The sequence below is a fragment of the Ctenopharyngodon idella genome, chromosome 12, assembly GCF_019924925.1.
Source record: "Ctenopharyngodon idella isolate HZGC_01 chromosome 12, HZGC01, whole genome shotgun sequence".
Lineage (NCBI taxonomy): Eukaryota > Metazoa > Chordata > Actinopteri > Cypriniformes > Xenocyprididae > Ctenopharyngodon > Ctenopharyngodon idella.
This window is the reverse complement of record NC_067231.1, coordinates 16,687,235-16,705,156: the sequence shown is the minus strand read 5'-3', so window position 1 is coordinate 16,705,156 and position 17,922 is coordinate 16,687,235. Positions and strand designations below refer to the sequence as shown.

The 17,922-nt window shown below is 37.9% G+C and overlaps 2 protein-coding genes across 5 annotated transcripts in view; one reads left to right on the top strand and one right to left on the bottom strand.

Moving 5' to 3' along the window:
* The first annotated feature begins 574 nt into the window (after positions 1 to 574).
* chac2 (ChaC, cation transport regulator homolog 2 (E. coli)) lies at positions 575 to 5,184 on the top strand. The gene is made up of 3 exons (XM_051915059.1): positions 575 to 1,099; positions 1,238 to 1,273; positions 1,851 to 5,184. Exons 1-3 carry the CDS (start codon positions 965 to 967, stop codon positions 2,226 to 2,228), a joined length of 549 nt encoding a protein of 182 aa, XP_051771019.1. The 5' UTR covers positions 575 to 964; the 3' UTR covers positions 2,229 to 5,184.
* Positions 3,817 to 17,922, bottom strand: part of psme4b (proteasome activator subunit 4b) — a 33,650-nt gene continuing 19,544 nt past the window's right edge. For all 4 annotated transcript variants that reach the window (XM_051915051.1, XM_051915052.1, XM_051915053.1 and 1 more), the window contains 24 exons: positions 17,768 to 17,823; positions 17,546 to 17,644; positions 17,398 to 17,460; positions 16,835 to 16,930; positions 16,612 to 16,743; positions 16,289 to 16,498; positions 15,366 to 15,502; positions 15,234 to 15,287; positions 15,008 to 15,137; positions 13,830 to 13,911; positions 13,532 to 13,685; positions 13,372 to 13,438; positions 13,154 to 13,279; positions 11,932 to 12,084; positions 11,729 to 11,833; positions 9,401 to 9,492; positions 9,166 to 9,297; positions 8,778 to 9,072; positions 8,531 to 8,659; positions 7,429 to 7,584; positions 7,174 to 7,336; positions 6,473 to 6,606; positions 6,218 to 6,356; positions 3,817 to 5,202 (listed from right to left, as the gene is read on the bottom strand). In XM_051915051.1, coding sequence (XP_051771011.1) covers positions 6,222 to 6,356; positions 6,473 to 6,606; positions 7,174 to 7,336; positions 7,429 to 7,584; positions 8,531 to 8,659; positions 8,778 to 9,072; positions 9,166 to 9,297; positions 9,401 to 9,492; positions 11,729 to 11,833; positions 11,932 to 12,084; positions 13,154 to 13,279; positions 13,372 to 13,438; positions 13,532 to 13,685; positions 13,830 to 13,911; positions 15,008 to 15,137; positions 15,234 to 15,287; positions 15,366 to 15,502; positions 16,289 to 16,498; positions 16,612 to 16,743; positions 16,835 to 16,930; positions 17,398 to 17,460; positions 17,546 to 17,644; positions 17,768 to 17,823 — 2,900 coding nt within the window. In that variant the 3' untranslated portion in view covers positions 3,817 to 5,202; positions 6,218 to 6,221. The remainder of the gene's footprint in view (positions 5,203 to 6,217; positions 6,357 to 6,472; positions 6,607 to 7,173; positions 7,337 to 7,428; positions 7,585 to 8,530; positions 8,660 to 8,777; positions 9,073 to 9,165; positions 9,298 to 9,400; positions 9,493 to 11,728; positions 11,834 to 11,931; positions 12,085 to 13,153; positions 13,280 to 13,371; positions 13,439 to 13,531; positions 13,686 to 13,829; positions 13,912 to 15,007; positions 15,138 to 15,233; positions 15,288 to 15,365; positions 15,503 to 16,288; positions 16,499 to 16,611; positions 16,744 to 16,834; positions 16,931 to 17,397; positions 17,461 to 17,545; positions 17,645 to 17,767; positions 17,824 to 17,922) is intronic.

Sequence of the window (17,922 nt, the reverse complement as noted above, 5' to 3'; positions counted from 1 at the left end):
CCAATATTTCTTTTGGCATATTCTCAATTGATCCACCCACTAAACCGAAACCAGACACCTCCTTAAAACAGAAAGGGAGGTAATATTCAAGAACTGATAGCTAGCCAAGTCATTTTTTGTTCATTATTCATCATTCAACTCTTTAACTAGATATAATTACGTATAACAGCAACATATAAAACAAAGGCGATGCAAAGCATTGCTTATCTATTGAACAAGCAGGGTTCCAACGGTCAAAAAACCTAGAAATACCATTTTAATTTGTGTAATATAACAGTAAATAAGTAAAAGTTAATGAATAAACGAACGAACGAATGAACAAACAAACAAATAAATAAATAATGAAAATTTCGATTTAACTATTGTAATTTGGAGCTCTACAGATTTAACTTCCTTTATATAAAGAACAATTATACCCATAGGTGTTTATCAAATTGCTACAACAGCTATTGTTATTAGCCTAAAAAATCTAAAATTACTACAGTACTGTATTAAATATGTTGGTGGATATTCTGGTTACCCTGATAAGTTTTTTGTAAGGGTTTAATTTTAAAGCCGGTAAACTGGCTTTTATTTTGAAAAATAATATCTTCCATTATCCAGTTTATTATACCTTCAACTAATGGCGTACAGATTTTAACGTTGATATTTATTATTTTATTATCATTTTTTAAAGAAACCATATATAGACAGTAAAACACTGTTTATGGCAGCTTGTAATCAGACGTCAAGAGATTAAACTTGACACGAGGTATCTTTGGCTGGATCTGTATGTATCTGCCCTTGTCAAGTATGTGTTTCTTTTGTTTATCTTCAGCAATGTTAATTACTGTTTTACGCTCACACCTATGCCAACATATCTAACCAGAATCGTCAGTGGAACGCTGGCATTTAAAAAAAAACGGTCAATCGATATATAAGTGGAGCTTGTGTTCAGACACACTGTGAGCTGGCAGCCGCAAACATGTGGGTTTTTGGTTACGGATCTTTGATTTGGAAAGTTGACTTTCCGTACGAGGAGAAACGAGTGGGCTTCGTCAAAGGTTTTAGTCGCAGGTTCTGGCAGGGAAGTACGGATCATCGAGGGGTGCCTGGAAAGGTATGGACCCGATTATTCCCTATCAAAGTCATACGAGTTGAATCAACAGCAGGTGCCTAGTCATAGTGACCTTTAAGGATGACAGAGCACTTAACACAGTACGATTAACACTTTTATTTCTTATTGATTTTATTTCAGCCTGGGCGAGTGGTGACATTAATAGAGGATCCTGAGGTAATGACTGTCAACCTAATAAATACTGCTAGATTTATACGGCCATTCAACTTTTTTTTTTACTCTTTTTCTATTGCATTGGAGGCACAAATGTTTAGATATTTTGTTTTTATTAAGACATTAGATTAACATCATCTAACAGTAATTAAACTACATTATAATTACCGTATCCAGTACTGGCTAGATTACTTACAAATCGTAGTCCATTACTGAATACAAATTACATGATAAAAATTGTAGTTAGTAACATAATACATTACATTACACATTTTAGATAATATAATTGGACTACTTTTAGATTACTTTTGACCTAATGTGTTCATAACATTGATTTGAATTTTTGCTATCAACATTACATCATGTCAGGGTTTCCCAAACTAGGGTTTGAAAAGGAACTGCACACTGTGCATATATTTGTAATATTTAATAATAGCATGTGAGATGTACATACATTTCATTTCCATGTATTCATTCAGTAGATGTTTTTATCGAATGCCAAATCAAAGTTACACAAGCAAAAAGAGAATAATCCAAACCATTCTTTTTTTTTGTGTTTGCTCACTCCTTTTTCCTCTAGGGTTGCGTATGGGGTGTCGCTTATAAGCTGCCATCAGGCCGAGAAAAGGAAGTGAAAGAGTATCTCGACTACCGAGAGAAAGGCGGGTATGGTGTGATTACAGTTACGTTTCATCCCAAAGATGAAGAACACCAACCAATGCAGGACACATTGCTCTACATCGGATGCTGTAACAACCCAGATTACCTTGGCCCAGCGCCTTTGGAGACAATTGCTCAGCAGATAGTGAAGTCCGTAGGCCCCAGTGGCAAGAATACAGATTACCTGTTTGAGCTCGCCGATGCCCTCAGGCAACTAGTTCCTGAAGACTTCGATGATCACCTGTTCTCTTTGGAGCGTCTTGTGAAGGAGCTGCAGGAGCAGAAGGAGATGGAGTGATCTGCTATAGTCTATGTTGTCCTCAATCTTCTGAAGAACTCGGGAATTTAGTTTTTTGCTCATTTATCAACTATATTGACAGCTGATGCAAACTAAAAGGGATTACCTGGTAAAGCGTTAGATAAGCATTATTTAAACTACTGTTCTGTTTTTTTTTTAAATAGGATTATTTACGGCAGTTTCTTTACTGAACATTTTGATCTACACTTGATTTTGTGACATTTCACATTATTTGTCTTGTGTTAAACATTGATACACGTATCAGGTACATAAATCGATTTCAGTTTTCAAGTCGTTACGTCCATGAAAAGGCAAATGAAGGGATGTTAATTTTCAGAGGCCGGTTTATTTTACTGAGGAAACTTGAATATGTTACAAAGCCATTTCTATTTATTTCTTAATTTCTTACCATCCTTACCTCCAAATAAGCCATGGCAGGGTGAATCTCATGAATATGTTCACATCATGTTTCAAAAAAATAAAAATAAAATAAAATATATATATATATATATATATATATAAAATGAACAAACTGACATGTTCTTGGGATCATTAAGAATTATTTTTGCATTGTGTAACATTTTATATATATATTTTTCTGGTATGTGTGGGTTCATGGGTTCATTATGATTATGTCAATGCAAAAAGTTTTCTTTCATTAAAAACAAAACAAAAAACAAAACTATTTGCCGGTTTTACAGACAAGGCTTAAAGGGATAGTTCACCCAAAAATGAAAATTCTGTCATCATTTATTCACCCTCAAGTTGTTCCAAACCTGTATACATTTCTTTGTTCTGCTGTGCACAAAGGAAAATATTTGGAAGAATGTTTGTAACCAAACAGATCTCGCTCCCCCATTGACTACCATAGTATTTTTTTCCACTACTATAGTAAATAATGACAATTTTCATTTTTGGCTGAACTATCCCTTGAAGACAGTCTTAACTGAAAGCAACATGCACTGACATATCATACAGATATCATATTATACAAATATGTCAGTGCCATTGTTTTGTCTCAAGATGCACACCAGTAATGTTTTTTTTTTTTTTTTCTTCTCTCTCTAAGGCACGTCAATAAAAGCTATTTAAATGTAATAATTGAGGCCTAATTCCTGGCTTATTCCAAGCCCTGTCTGTGAAACCAGGCCTAAATGGTAAAATATTTTGGAATATATTAAACAGAATTTGTGAGATTCACCCAATTTACCACTTTATTTATTACTCTACCACATGTCTGTTGTTGTACTGATAACATTGTGTACTAGATATTTATTGAATTTACTACAATGTTTCAACTGCTAATGTCTCCAAGAGTCTTTGTTTATAATAATTATACTAGCTAAAGGAGCAATGTGTAAATTGTAGTGACACCTAGCGGTGAGGTTGCGAACTGCAACTAACGGCGCACACCCCTCCCTTTCAGAGAAGCTATACGGTGGCCGTCTATGAAAACATAGTTATGTATATTATATTGCATTTCTGTCTATAGATCCTCCCAAATTTTACACACTGCACCTTTAATAGATACTTTGACATATTTATTGAGAGACCCAGATAAAAAAAAAAAAAGAAAGAAATGACAACATTGTGGGGAAAACAATGTTTGTATTTTTAATTTGTTAAAAACAATAATACATTTATTGGCCTTGAGAGTAAAACAAAGCAAACATCTAAAAAAATAGAGAAAAATCACTGCAGTTTTGGCACTAAGCTAAATAATGTTTCTGTTATGTACACTCCCGAATGTAAAACAGAACTAACCTTGGTAGAACCTGAAGCCCTTCCTGGCGCTGTGTGTGATTCAGAGAATAATCTAAAGGCTGAGGCTGGAGTAAATTGTGACAGAACAACAAAAACAATCCTGGTCACTTGCCAATAAAAATGGCTCAAAACATGATCCACCCAGTCATTATTCAGTCAAACTACAAACATGCACACTCAAACCGACATGCATATGCATACGCTGCCTTTCTCCAACACGCACAATTCTCACACTAGATCTGGTCAGGCTGTTCTCGCTAGAAGACGCGTCAGTCGTTTATGCATAGATAAATGCATATGTACAATACATAAATGCATACATACACAAATACACAAACACATAGGACAAAAAAACAAAACCCTGTTATGATGGCAAGTGAGCAGAGAGCTACAGGACAAAGTCACAGCAACCTTCCGACGCACATACCACAATAGCGTCACAGTACTCAGACTTGCGTCCTCATGTGATGATAAAAAAAAATTAGGGCTCAGCCCGAATCTATTCTTCATCGACTTACTGATGCCAGTCTAGCGTAGAGCAACCATAGCCAACATTTTTCCAAAGAGGCGCATGCCGCAAGTCGAAAAGAGGCTCTCTCTATGTCACTCAACCAAGAATCACATGCTGCTAGCTGTAAAATGTTTAAAGACAACAAAATGCTAAAAGATGAAAAATAATCCAGTGAAATGCAGTGACAATTCTAAACAATGGATTCAATCACTGAACCATCTTAACATGCTCAGATCGCTGAGAACCTCTAGTCAAAAGAACATGACGGGGGCTTTGGAGTTGGATTTATGGGGCAACCCGTAGGCATTCTGTCCTTCATCACGCAGTTAATGTCAACACAGGATTAGAGAGGGAAAAAAAAAAAATTCTATCTGTACAACAATATTACAGACTGCAGGCCGTACATCCCTGCGCTGGTAAACCTTAAATATTAAGTATAGTTGAAATGCAAAAATATGGGCTAGATATATACATACAAACAGTACGTACAGAGTATATTTCTTAGTCATTAAAATCGCTCGCTTCGCTCCATACGACTCCTTCATGCCTATACGTCTGTTCTGCTGTAGATGCTGAGATCCTGAGCGTCTGTGTCCTCCCGTCACATCCTCATGAATGCAGAAGATATTTTATTTGAATATAAAGTAAAAAAAAAAAAAAAAAAAAAAAAAAAAACTAAAACCTGCAGAAACTGTCAACCTGAAATGAGATGGATAAAATATCATCAGGTCACGATCATGTAATTAAAGGGTTAGTTCACCCAAAAATGAAAATTCTGTCATTAATCGCTCACTCTCATGCCGCTCCAAACCCGTAAGGACCTTCGTTTTTCTTCGGAACACAAATTAAGATATTTTTGATAAAATCCGTGAGCTTTCTGACCTCCGATAGACTGCAAAGTTATTACCACTTTCAAGGCCCAGAAAGGTAGTAAAGACATCGTTAAAATAGTCCATGTGACTACAGTGCTTCAACATTAAAGTCAAAGCGACAAGAATACATTTTGTGCACAAAAACAAAACAAAAGTAACGACTTTTTTGAACAAGTTCTTCTCTTCCATGTCAGTCTCCTATGCTGTTTACATTGTAAACGCAGTGCAGCACTTCCGGGTTCTACGTCAGAATGCTGGCTCAGTATTGGATGATGCTGTACACGTGAGCAGCACGACGCATGCGTGTGATGCTAACGCAGGAGCAAAGCAGGAGCCAATAATGAGCCAGCGTTCTGACGTAGAACCCGGGAGTGCTGAACTGTTTACGTGAACAGCGTCAGAGACTGACATGGAAGAGAAGAAATTGTTGAATAAAGTCTTTTTTTTTTTGCGCACAAAAAGTATTCTTGTCGCTTCATAACATTAACCACTGACTGGTCACATGAACTATTTTATGGATGTCTTTGCTACCTTTCTGGGCCTTGAAAGTGGTAATTGTGTTGCAGTCTATCGGAGGAACGAAGATGAACGAAGGTCTTTCGGGTGTGGAACGTCATGAGGGTGAGTAATTAATGGCAGAATTTTCATTTTTGGGTGAACTAACCCTTTAAGCCTTTTATAGACTATGACAACAGAACAGAACATATTATTACCAGAGTCAAAATAAGCATTTCTGTGTTTTAAAACCTAGTGAGCAGGCAAACTAGACAGTATTTATTGGGCATCACAGGATTAACTTCCTAGGCAGGTGGTTTGCTTAAATGAGCGTCTTTGTAACATACCAGTCTATGCATAGTAGCAGGGTGACACAAGAAGGTCTGTGAGCACCACGAGCTGGTCGTCCGTGAACTGCTGCTTGTGCTCCAGCCAGTTGTCGTGATGAGTACGGCGGAAATTAGACAGAGTCTTTTTCACGGTCATCTAAATCAGACGGAGAGAGGCTTGTATTGATTTTTGTTAGATTTAATGGGCCCTAAGAGCGAAGCGCACAAGAGGGACACAGAAAGCAATTGTGTTTGTGGTGACGAGCCGTGTACCTCGATAGGCTGCGTGTCGTTGAGGTGTGCACTGAGGTCCATGAGGAGCTGAGGCATCCAGGTCGGGACATCATATGGGCTGGATAAGATGCAAGCGCTGAGTCCCAGCACTCCGGCGTGACGCCGCACCAGATCTGAGGATAGATGAACGTGGATCAAGTACAGCAAAATACACAGCAAAAAAAAATCTTTTTTTCTACATTCTCACAATTCTGACTTTTATGTAAAAAGGTATAAAGTCGTGCGAGAAAAAAAAATCAGAATTGTGAGAAAGTCGCAACTGCCTTTTTTTATTTTTATTCAGTGATGAAAACAAGCTTCTATACACTACTGTGTAAAAGTTTGGGGTCAGTAAGATTTTTTTTTTTCCTTTTTCATTTTTTTGGAAAAATAAATATTTTTTTCGGCAAGGACACATTAAATTAATCAAAAGTGTTTTAGTATATCGTATAGTATAGACAGTATAGTATTACATTGTTACAAAAGATTTTTTTACTTAAAAAAATATGAATAAATTATAACATATTTAATAATTATTGTTTTATTTACAGGCTTTCGTGCCTTTTTGTGACAGGGAATGGGACTGGACTCGGATCGGACTCGTACTTAACCGATTTTGGCTCTTAAATTCTGTGCTTATAAAAGCTAATGACACAAACACAGCAGTTACAGCCCTGCATGTGATGACAGAGGGATCATACCAACTGAAGGAATGGTGTCCATCACAGAGCCCAAGTCTCTTTTCCTCTTTTTGGGCAATCTGGTTTTGCATAGAGCCTCAAAGTGAGTCTGCATGGAGGCATCCATTGCCAGAAAGTTACACTGCAGGAAGCCGCTGAGAGTGGTGGCAGCCATCTCTCTCACCTAAGGCACAGAGATGCAAAGAGATGAAGGTTTAATGAACAAGGGTGCATAAAACTGAATAAATGATGATGCCAGTGTTGCCCAGAAGGTACCTCCAGCTGCTCATCCTCCAGTAGCCTGATGACCAGTGCTCTTACGTCTTGAACAGCCTGCTCGGTGCTCAGTATTGTGAACAGATTATAGAACACCATTATCTGGAGGTACGTTAGCACTGAGAATCGTGCATGCCAAGAGCTGCTGCCAGCGATCTGAAAATGTAACAAGAATCTTATGATTTCACAGCAAACAGTTCTCACTAGAACTGGGTGATATTGGTTGATTGGTAAGTAACTAATTTTAAAATAAATACATTGACAAATAAATTATATAATAATAAAATCTTATTCTTTTTATTATCATTATTATAGGGTTTTTCAAAAGTCTGAAAGCATTTTAAGTTCTTTTTTTCATTGCAAATTATAAATTAACAATTGTTATTTTTGTATTATTTACATATTAAAATTATATTTATTAATATTTTTAATTAGCTTTTTTCATATTTTCAATTTTTCTTCATTTTATTGTAAGTTGTAGTAATTTTGTTATGTGCATTTGTCATTTTTATTAGCTTAACATTTCTATATAGCTTTAATTTTTTACTTCAGTTTTAGTTTCAGTAATTTTAGTTGCTGTGGAGTTGATTCAACTCATCAACTAGCATGTGCCATCATGTTAATCTTTTGTTGAAATCCAGCGTTGAATTGATCCGTGTTTGTGAAGCAGTCTGGCGTAAAATGACGGCATGGCAACAACACCCTCTGTAGTCCTTAAACAGAGAATTCTTTAAAAGAAAATATCTCCCTTTGCATTGAACTTTGAGCATCATAACTTTGCAGATGTTGTTTATGCTCTAATAGCAAAATTACACACTAACTAAAGTTCAAGAGTGAAATCATAATCAACCACCCCTTTAAAAAAAGCAGACTTAATATATATCTATTTTGGGTCTTAATTATGTAATTAATTCCAATTGACATGGTTACATGTGACTTCTATTCCGACTGTGCTACTATTCCAATTACAGTGGGATTATTAGGGTCCATATAAACGCAACTACTGAAAACAATTTGAGTGAAAAATGAGTCAAGGTCAAATTCAGCCTTCAAACTGATGTCCTGTTATGTGGGGTTGTGTCTAGCATGGCTTAGGCCTCACCTCATGTAGCACCGTCAGTACCAGAGGGATCTGCTCAGGATAGAGGAGACCCTGAGACATGAGGGACAGACACGTCTTTGCATCTCTCTTCAGCTCATCATAGCTGTCATCGTTTTCTACGGGAGCAATCTGTAGATGGAGAGAAAAAGTCAGCAATCCACTTAAGAGCACTCCACACAAATGGATAAAAGATGAGATACAAAGAGCACACACTAAGATAGAGATATATAGAGAGAGTATCTGAAACCTTAAAAAGCAGAGGCAGCAGCTGTAGTTGCTGAGGTACTGGAGTAGAGAAGGAGCGCCCCGCACTGGCCATCAGCCACTTTAGAACCGTTTTGAGGAGTCTAATGGCCTGTGTCCTCTCGTCCTGCTCTCCCACTCCGTTCTCTTCCACCACGTGGTTCTGGATCTCCTCGTCCCCCTCAATCAGGGGCTTCAGCTGAGACAAGATCCTTTCGGTAAACTCAGCAATGTGTGGGGACTTAGTAGGGTGAGTGTATGGCAGTGTGACATCAATCATGAAAATGTACGTCAGCACACTGCAAGTGAAGAAATCATGACAACAGAATCAGTGGAACTGCCAGTGTATTTTTAGACTCCAGTGACCGCTCTGACCTCAAACACAGACATACCTGCCGATGCGCTCTCTCACATTCTTATAAACCTGAGTGAGTTTGGGCTCCAGGTAACTCAGCAATCTGTGTAGCAGCTCTGGGACCCTCCACTCCTGCTGTGCCAGACCACCCTGCAGAACATACAGGTGGCTACAAAGAGAGATAGAGACTATCAGGGTAAATATCAGGTATGCATTTAAAGCCTTAATGGTGTCAAAATTGGCCCATGAACCTAAACACAATATACACTTACCAGGCATCTACAAACGATCCACCTTCCCCACTGAGAGGACACTCCATCAGCATCTCGAGAAGCCAGTGTAGCTTTCGTGGATCTCGGCTCTCCTGAAAACATCAAACACCAACAGTTAGTTGTTCTCATAGCTTCTATAGAAATTAAAGGGTCACATAAATTATGGTATATACAGTATATATGCTTACCAAGGCTGCATTTATTTGATGAAAAATACAGTAAAAACAGCATATATTTTTTTATTTATAATTAAAATTATATATAAATAAATATTTTATATATAAAAATAATATATTTTTGTTAAATATATACATGCGTGTATTTATATATACATAATAAACATACACAGTACACACACAAAAAAAACATTTTATTTTGGATGTGATTAATCGCGATTAATCGTTTGACAGCACGTATATATTATATATATGTATGTATGGTGTACGGAAAGTATTTAGACCTCCTTAAATTTTTCACTCTTTGTTATATTGCAGCCATTTGCTAAAATCATTTTTTTTCCTCATTAATGTACACACAGCACCCCATATTGACAGAAAAACACAGAATTGTTGACATTTTTGCAGATTTATTAAAAAAGAAAAACTGAAATATCACATGGTCCTAAGTATTCAGACCCTTTGCTGTGACACTCATATATTTAACTCAGGTGCTGTCCATTTCTTCTGATCATCCTTGAGATGGTTCTACACCTTCATTTGAGTCCAGCTGTGTTTGATTATACTGATTGGACTTGATTAGGAAAGCCACACACCTGTCTATATAAGACCTTACAGCTCACAGTGCATGTCAGAGCAAATGAGAATCATGAGGTCAAAGGAACTGCCTGAAGAGCTCAGAGACAGAATTGTGGCAAGGCACAGATCTGGCCAAGGTTACAAAAAAATTTCTGCTGCACTTAAGGTTCCTAAGTCAAGTCAAGTCAAGTCACCTTTATTTATATAGCGCTTTTTACAATGTAGATTGTGTCAAAGCAGCTTTACATTGATAACTGGTACATTATTTGGCTGCACAGCAGCTCTTAAAAGAATAGTGTCAATGCAGGCAGATCAAAGCACTGTTGAATATCAAATGTCAAGTCAAATGTCAAGTGGCCTCCATAAGAGCACGGTGGCCTCCATAATCCTTAAATGGAAGACGTTTGGGACGACCAGAACCCTTCCTAGAGCTGGCCGTCTGGCCAAACTGAGCTATCGGGGGAGAAGAGCCTTGGTGAGAGAGGTAAAGAAGAACCCAAAGATCACTGTGGCTGAGCTCCAGAGATGCAGTCGGGAGATGGGAGAAAGTTGTAGAAAGTCAACCATCACTGCAGCCCTCCACCAGTCGGGGCTTTATGGCAGAGTGGCCCGATGGAAGCCTCTCCTCAGTGCAAGACACATGAAAGCCTGCATGGAGGACTCCAAGATGGTGAGAAATAAGATTCTCTGGTCTGATGAGACCAAGATAGAACTTTTTGGCCTTAATTCTAAGCGGTATGTGTGGAGAAAACCAGGCACTGCTCATCACTCCAATACAGTCCCAACAGTGAAGCATGGTGGTGGCAGCATCATGCTGTGGGGGTGTTTTTCAGCTGCAGGGACAGGACGACTGGTTGCAATCGAGGGAAAGATGAATGCGGCCAAGTACAGGGATATCCTGGACGAAAACCTTCTCCAGAGTGCTCAGGACCTCAGACTGGGCCGAAGGTTTACCTTCCAACAAGACAATGACCCTAAGCACACAGCTAAAATAAGACCTAAAAATGGCTGTCCACCAACGTTTACCATCCAACCTGACAGAACTGGAGAGGATCTGCAAGGAGGAATGGCAGAGGATCCCCAAATCCAGGTGTGAAAAACTTGTTGCATCTTTCCCAAAAAGACTCATGGCTGTATTAGATCAAAAGGGTGCTTCTACTAAATACTGAGCAAAGGGTCTGAATACTTAAGACCATGTGATATTTCAGTTCTTTTTTAATAAATCTGCAAAAATGCCAAAATTTTTGTGTTTTTGTCAATATGGGGTGCTGTGTGTACATTAATGAGGAAAAAAAATGAACTTAAATGATTTTAGCAAATGGCTGCAATATAACAAAGAGTAAAAAAATTTAAGGGGGTCTGAATACTTTCCGTACCCACTGTGTGTGTGTGTATATTATATATATATATATATATATATATATATAAAAAATATATAGAGAGAGAGAGAAAGACCTTTTTCCCTGAAGTCCATTTATAATGTTTTCATAATCATTTACTGTTGGTTACAAGTAGCCATTCAGGTAGTGAATTATGTGCCATAAAATTTAAAGTAAAGATCTGTGACACATACGCAGGCAGTTGCCACACAGGTACCCCAGTCAGCGTAGGTCTCAACAGTAATATTGGACAGTGCTGTTCGCATCAAAGGAATCAGGAATTTCCATAATGCCTCCACCTGTGTGTGAGAGAGAGGGGTTTCAAACATGAATGTGGCAAAACATCTCAGTGGTTCCCTAATTTTAGCGTATCCCTCGTACTTGCAGCAAGGCTCACCTTCCCAAAGCTCCAGTGCTTGCTGCCTCTAACCAGGCCTGCAATGATCTCAGCCACACAGCGCTGGGTGCTCTCATGAGAGTCATCTGCCAGCCGCTCCATATGAGGCTTTAGAACAGGCAGGAAGGCATCACTGTAGTTCCGGAAAAGTCCCTGTGGGCGTTGAATGAGAAAGCAAGCCATCTGTATTTTGTAATAATTCGTACAGCAGGTGAGAGAGGCAGGTTTATGAGCTGGTTAAAATGCAGAGATTTGCAAAGGTAGATGTGGCTGGGAGCACAATTGTATTTACTGCTCTCCACAAATCATTTACTAAATGCGTCCTCACATTCTGTGCGATATCTTACAGCAGGGGAAACTGCAACAAAACTGCTGAAATCAGTGAGCATAAACAGGATGATAACGATCCAATAAACGCTAAATTTTAAATGTTTTCTCTTTGCTGGGAACCCAAAAATAGAAGCCATGGGAATTATGTGGGGATTGAACATATCCTTTCAACTATCTTAATGTGCTTATGTATGCACTCTAGTGCAGAGGACACTGTAAGCAAATGTCCAGGACAAACAGTGGCTTGTTAAAAGGATGTACAGACACATCTAAAATACTTCTACAGCTTACGTCAAGGCCATATTTTAATTAGAGCCTGGTATGAATCATGTAACAACTCAATACATTGAAATGTATCATAATATAATTATTGGGTTGTGAATGAAACATCTTCACACTGATTGCAGAGTTCACACATTAAAATGACCTGAACTGTAAGAAAATATGAATGAATGCACATCAAAAAGTAAAGAAAATTGATTGAATGAAGGAGCAAAACCAATGCAAAATTGAGATAAAAAGATATGCAATTTGTTTTGGCACAGCATTACTTACAGTTCTAACCATATATACACATTACAATTCAAAAGTTTGAAGTCAGTAAGGTTCTTTTTTTTAACAAAATTAACATTTTATTCAGCAAGGATGCAATAAATTGCAGCCTTGGCGAACATAAGAGAATTCTTTCAAAAACATAAAAAAAATATTTTTTACTGAGCTTAAATGTCAGAAAAATATAATATGTATGTGCAGGTTAGATTATACTTGACTATTTAATATAACAAAATTGTCTCAGTTTCATTGTAATTTAAACTATTTTGTTGATTTATAACCAACTGCTAAACTGTACTTTTATTTCCACATCATGATTATTGTCTTAAGATGCTGGTACCTTGAAGAGACAGAAGCGACGAGGATTGAACTTGTCTTTGCCCTTTCGGTCCTCAAGGGACAGGAACTCAATGAGCTGGTTGATAAACATGGGGTCTGTGAAATGGTCATAGATAATGCGTTCCCTCTGTTGGAAAATAAATGTTTAGCATATGTAGTTACAAGTTCAGCAGTAAAACAAAATGTAGTGAAGTACGGTTGAGATCTGTCCATGTATACCTCACTCATGTTCTCAGCTACAAGATCCTTGGGCTGCTCTGCTGCTGGGGCATATACCATCAACTTCCTATGAGCAAAGAAATAGAGAGAGTGAGGAAAAAAGGCTTGAAGCACAGATTTAGAGTGAATCATACAGTGATCAGAGGCTGAGAGTGTTTACTTTGGCCAGCAGTAGTAGCCCCAGTGTGTCTTTTCTACAAAGCAGAAATTGTCCCAGTCCTGCTGGGTTTTCGGCAGGCTGTCACCATGGTACTGAAGCCAGTCGTTTCCCAGCCTGTCTCCTGCCACCAGCCCCTCCGGCTCGGTTACTCCACCTGCAAAGCACCACATGTGTAATTAGCTCCTTCCACAGATACTGAAACCTTGCAGATGGACCAACAGATGGATGTGAAGTGTAATTTAATCATCTCCTCATTTAATTGTACTATTTATTTGTTTTCACAGGGATGTTTACTCACTTATATCGCAAGGACTAACAGGTATTTTCTTGCGTGTTCTCTTCAGCTGTTTCAGTATGCCTGCCACAGCAGCAATCGCCATCTATATTAGCGAGCATTGGAAGCAAAACCAATAAATATACACATTACACAATGGTTTTAAATAAAACAGAGTACCATACACTACCATTCAAAAATCTGGGGTCAGTAAGATCAAAAGTGACAGTAAAGACATTTACAATGTTTCAAATAATTTCTATTTCAATAAAAACTGTTCTTTCTATTCATCAAAGATTACTGGGGGGAAAAAACATGCATCATGGTTTCCAAAAAATGACTAAAAATGCTGTAGTTGCCAGCAGCTGACAATGTCACTTTGTAAACAAACACTACGCCCTTATAGACTGAACACATAATACGCATGAAGTCACCGTTTTCACAAATTCACGTTTTCTTTTACACGGAAACGATAACGGTATCATTTTCAAAAACTGTACTTTGAAACCCGTTTTCAAAAGTTCGCATTTTCAGGCCCCCAAAGCACCCATTGTCGTGCAAATGAACGGCCAAAACACACAATTAGTTTTGTGTCATGTAAACAGTACCTTAGAATGATTTCTGAAGGATCATGTGACAATGAAGACTATTACTGTGATGGCAAAGCTGAATTTTCAGAAGCCATTACTCCAGAAAATTCATTAAAATATATTTTCTCACCTTGAAATTATAAGGTTCTGACATTTTTGTCAAAATTGAGTTATTCACCTATTGTTATTCTGTGACAACTTATTTACATTATGTGATTTTTTTTTTAAGTTGTGTACATTTTGGGACTTTTTTTTTTTTAAATAGGAGTATGGAATGCAAAAAATTGAAGCTCAGTATCACAAAACTGCTCAGAATGCAGATAGTACCTTATAATTCCAAGGTGGTGATTTAAATCTAAAACAGTTTGAATTATAATATTATTTCACAATATTTTTGTTTTTTACTGTATTTTGATCAAATAAATGCAGCCGTAGTGATCATAAGAGATTTAAAAAAAAAAAAAAAAAAAAAAATTAAATCTTACCGACCCCAAACCTTTGAACGGTAGTGTATATTGGAACAGGTTGGATAGATAAAGGATAACAGGAATAGATAAACCCCTGATATATATGAATTGAATACAACTAACAAAATAACAGCATTCTACCAACCTTGCGAACAACAAGCGCATCATGGTTGAGGCTCTGTACAAAGAAGAGCACCGCAGGAGCTGGGAGAGGATAGTCATCTCTTAGCAGTAGAGACAGGAAGCCAATAGCAATGTGCTCAAACTTCCAAGGCCTGATGACAGACAACATATTTACAAATGAGTGATGTTTTTATGTGAACAGTTTTGTAAAAACAATGTAGCACTTTTAATCATTATTTAATACTTACAAATCCCTGTCATTCAGACATTCCAACAGATCTCTCACAAGCTTTTCATACTTCCTGGAAGACGGAACAGCAAAGATTTACTACACCATGTTAAATGAGTAATAAATGTAAGTCTGTATGTGTAGCACTTACTGCTCTGCATCCTGGTTTTTGTCTTGTTGAAGTGCCAGCCCTTGCTTCAGTTCCTGATCTGTGGGAGTGCCCATGTGTGGAATGGGTTGGCTTGAATCGGTGATGCACCGGCCTAGAAAAACCGCACTCTCAGGTACCTACAGATTCATCCAGGGAAACGTGAGTCTTACGAAACAAGATTGCTGTAGTTTTATACCATTTCTGCAAACTCTCACAGTCAAAAAGTTCCCTTGTCTATTGTCTAGTGTTGTGATGTATGAAGCACAGCTCACACAGCTGTGCTTCATACATCACAACTTTTATACCAAGCAGCTTTCCGTAGGTCAATGTAGCAAATTTGTTGACCAACTTAAACCAGTTGTGAAACCTCCATGGGGAAATCTTTTCCCACTTAAGCAAAATTCCAGATCACATTGATTTCTATATAAATTATTAGATTTTGAACAACAGTAAATATGACTACATCTGAAAGGCCTTGATATGCTTCAAGCAAAATCAAAGAATTAACTAATGTGCTGACATTTCGAACAAAATCAGGCCAAAACGAAGTTCATTTTGTGTTCATTTTGGGAGTTCGAAGTGTCTTGCCAAAGTGAACTCTCAGGAAAAGTTCGCTCCAGCTGCAAAACACCTTTGTATTACCACTGGTCTGTAACGATAATGTAATAGGAGGTGTGTGCTGAGGCGTTCTATAAAAAATGCTTGCCGTTTTCTAATTTTTGTTGTGTTTATTTTGTTACTGAGAGGAAAGCGTGCAGCACATATTTACATATTCATCTAAACGCCGCTCTCAGCAGTGTGGGCTTCATCAGATGTTTGAAAAAGAACTCCGCCGTGAGTATATCTGGGCCTTAAGAGTCTGAATGACACACTACAGTGGCAAGTTTATGTCCAAAATGTACAAAACAGGTGACGCTGCTCACAGTAAAATCGATGCCGATGGTTTCGTACTGCCGGTGAACTTTGTCTGCGAGGTCATCAAAGAGTCTGACGATGGACGGCTTCTCTAGTGACATAGCTGAGCTGAGGCCTGAGCGCACTATGGCAGGCCATGTCTGACCGATGCAGTCCCAATCATGTAAGTTAGCAAGGCACACTCCACAATGGTTCCCAAGCAAGCAGTACAGTGCCCCCTACAGCACAATGAGATAAAAACAATGGTATAAAGTCAAAATATATTAGACAAATGCAGGTGCTAATTATAGAAAGCAAAAATTATAGAAAGCAAAAATTATAGACTGTGGACCTTGAACTGCTGTTGGGTGACATCAGTTCGTGTAGGCTCCAGTAGCTCCAAGACACGAGGAGTAATGTCTCTGCAGCAGAAGTTATAGGTTCCTAAAGCTGTGAACAACACATTTTGGGCCTTGCTGCGGACCTGAGGGGCCAAAAAAAATGAATGTCCAGGAGTACATATCAAATAAAGGGGATGATTTTAATGTAAAATTTGGTGGATGTGGAATCAAGACCTGGCTGTAGGTGCTGGTGGAAAGACGCAAAAGGTCCCTCAACAGGTCCTGATGAACAGTCTTGTATTCACACCCCTCGACCAACAACTTTCTCATCTAAAAGTGGAGAGCAGAAAAAAAAATTAAACTTCCAACTAGGTGTGTTGCAATATACTGTATTGACAATAATTATAATAATCAAAAAATGAAAAATGTATCATGTTAAACTACACATAGGACAAATTAGTACTTGATTCTGCACCAGTAACTATATGATCCAACACAGTAGGTGGCAGTATTAATGTTGGTTGCCACCCATCATAAAAAAAGACAATGGCACAATGATTACAAATGTTGGTGCATTGGCCAAACAGCAGAAAACACAAGATAGTTAAAGATGAATCTGACTGGTAAAATTATAGGGTTTTTTTTTACTTCAAAATTTTTATAGATAGCCACCATAGTATTGTTTGTAGTATTGTGAAATCTTTTGGCCATGATAATAGTTTAGTGAAAATCTAATATTGTGACAACCCCACAATATCTATTACGTGCCAATTCCCTATGCCAGGTTATTAGCATACCTCATGCTGAAGAAGAACTCTGTCAATCAGAAGAGCTCGGATGTGCTGTTTCTTCCCATGAAGCTGGAGAAAATAAGAAGATTCATAAGACAATTATACATTGAAAATATAAAATGCCACAGGAGATTTCTCAGGCCCAACTACATACCCTGTTCTCCATAGACTTCTTTACCAGGGTGAAACTCTTCCAACGAGAGTCAAACTCGTGTTTGTGGGAACCTTTGAAGTGCATTAAGTCACTGATGATCTAAGGGAGACAAACAAGTGTTAAACCCGGAAACTGGCTAATAATTGCTATATGATCCGATACAATTAACAGCTTAAAAAAACAATGATCCACTCATTTTGCTCAAATATCTACTGCGCTCACCTTGATAATGGCGAAAAGGGATTTGGTGTCATCCTCTGAGCGCTCCAGAATGTAATCTACAAAAGAGAATTAGAAGACGCATGGGGTGACTGTCTCAAGAATTATGGGTAATTATGGTGTAGTTTAAGTGAGATTTGTTTGCAGGTAGGTGTGGT

Bases quoted from the DNA above. Each gene is read 5' to 3' on its own strand.
- chac2 (XM_051915059.1), top strand. From the start codon at position 965: ATGTGGGTTTTTGGTTACGGATCTTTGATTTGGAAAGTTGACTTTCCG. The intron at 1,100-1,237 runs GTATGGACCCGA...ATTTTATTTCAG, and splicing joins ATCGAGGGGTGCCTGGAAAG to CCTGGGCGAGTGGTGACATT. The intron at 1,274-1,850 runs GTAATGACTGTC...TTTTTCCTCTAG, and splicing joins CATTAATAGAGGATCCTGAG to GGTTGCGTATGGGGTGTCGC.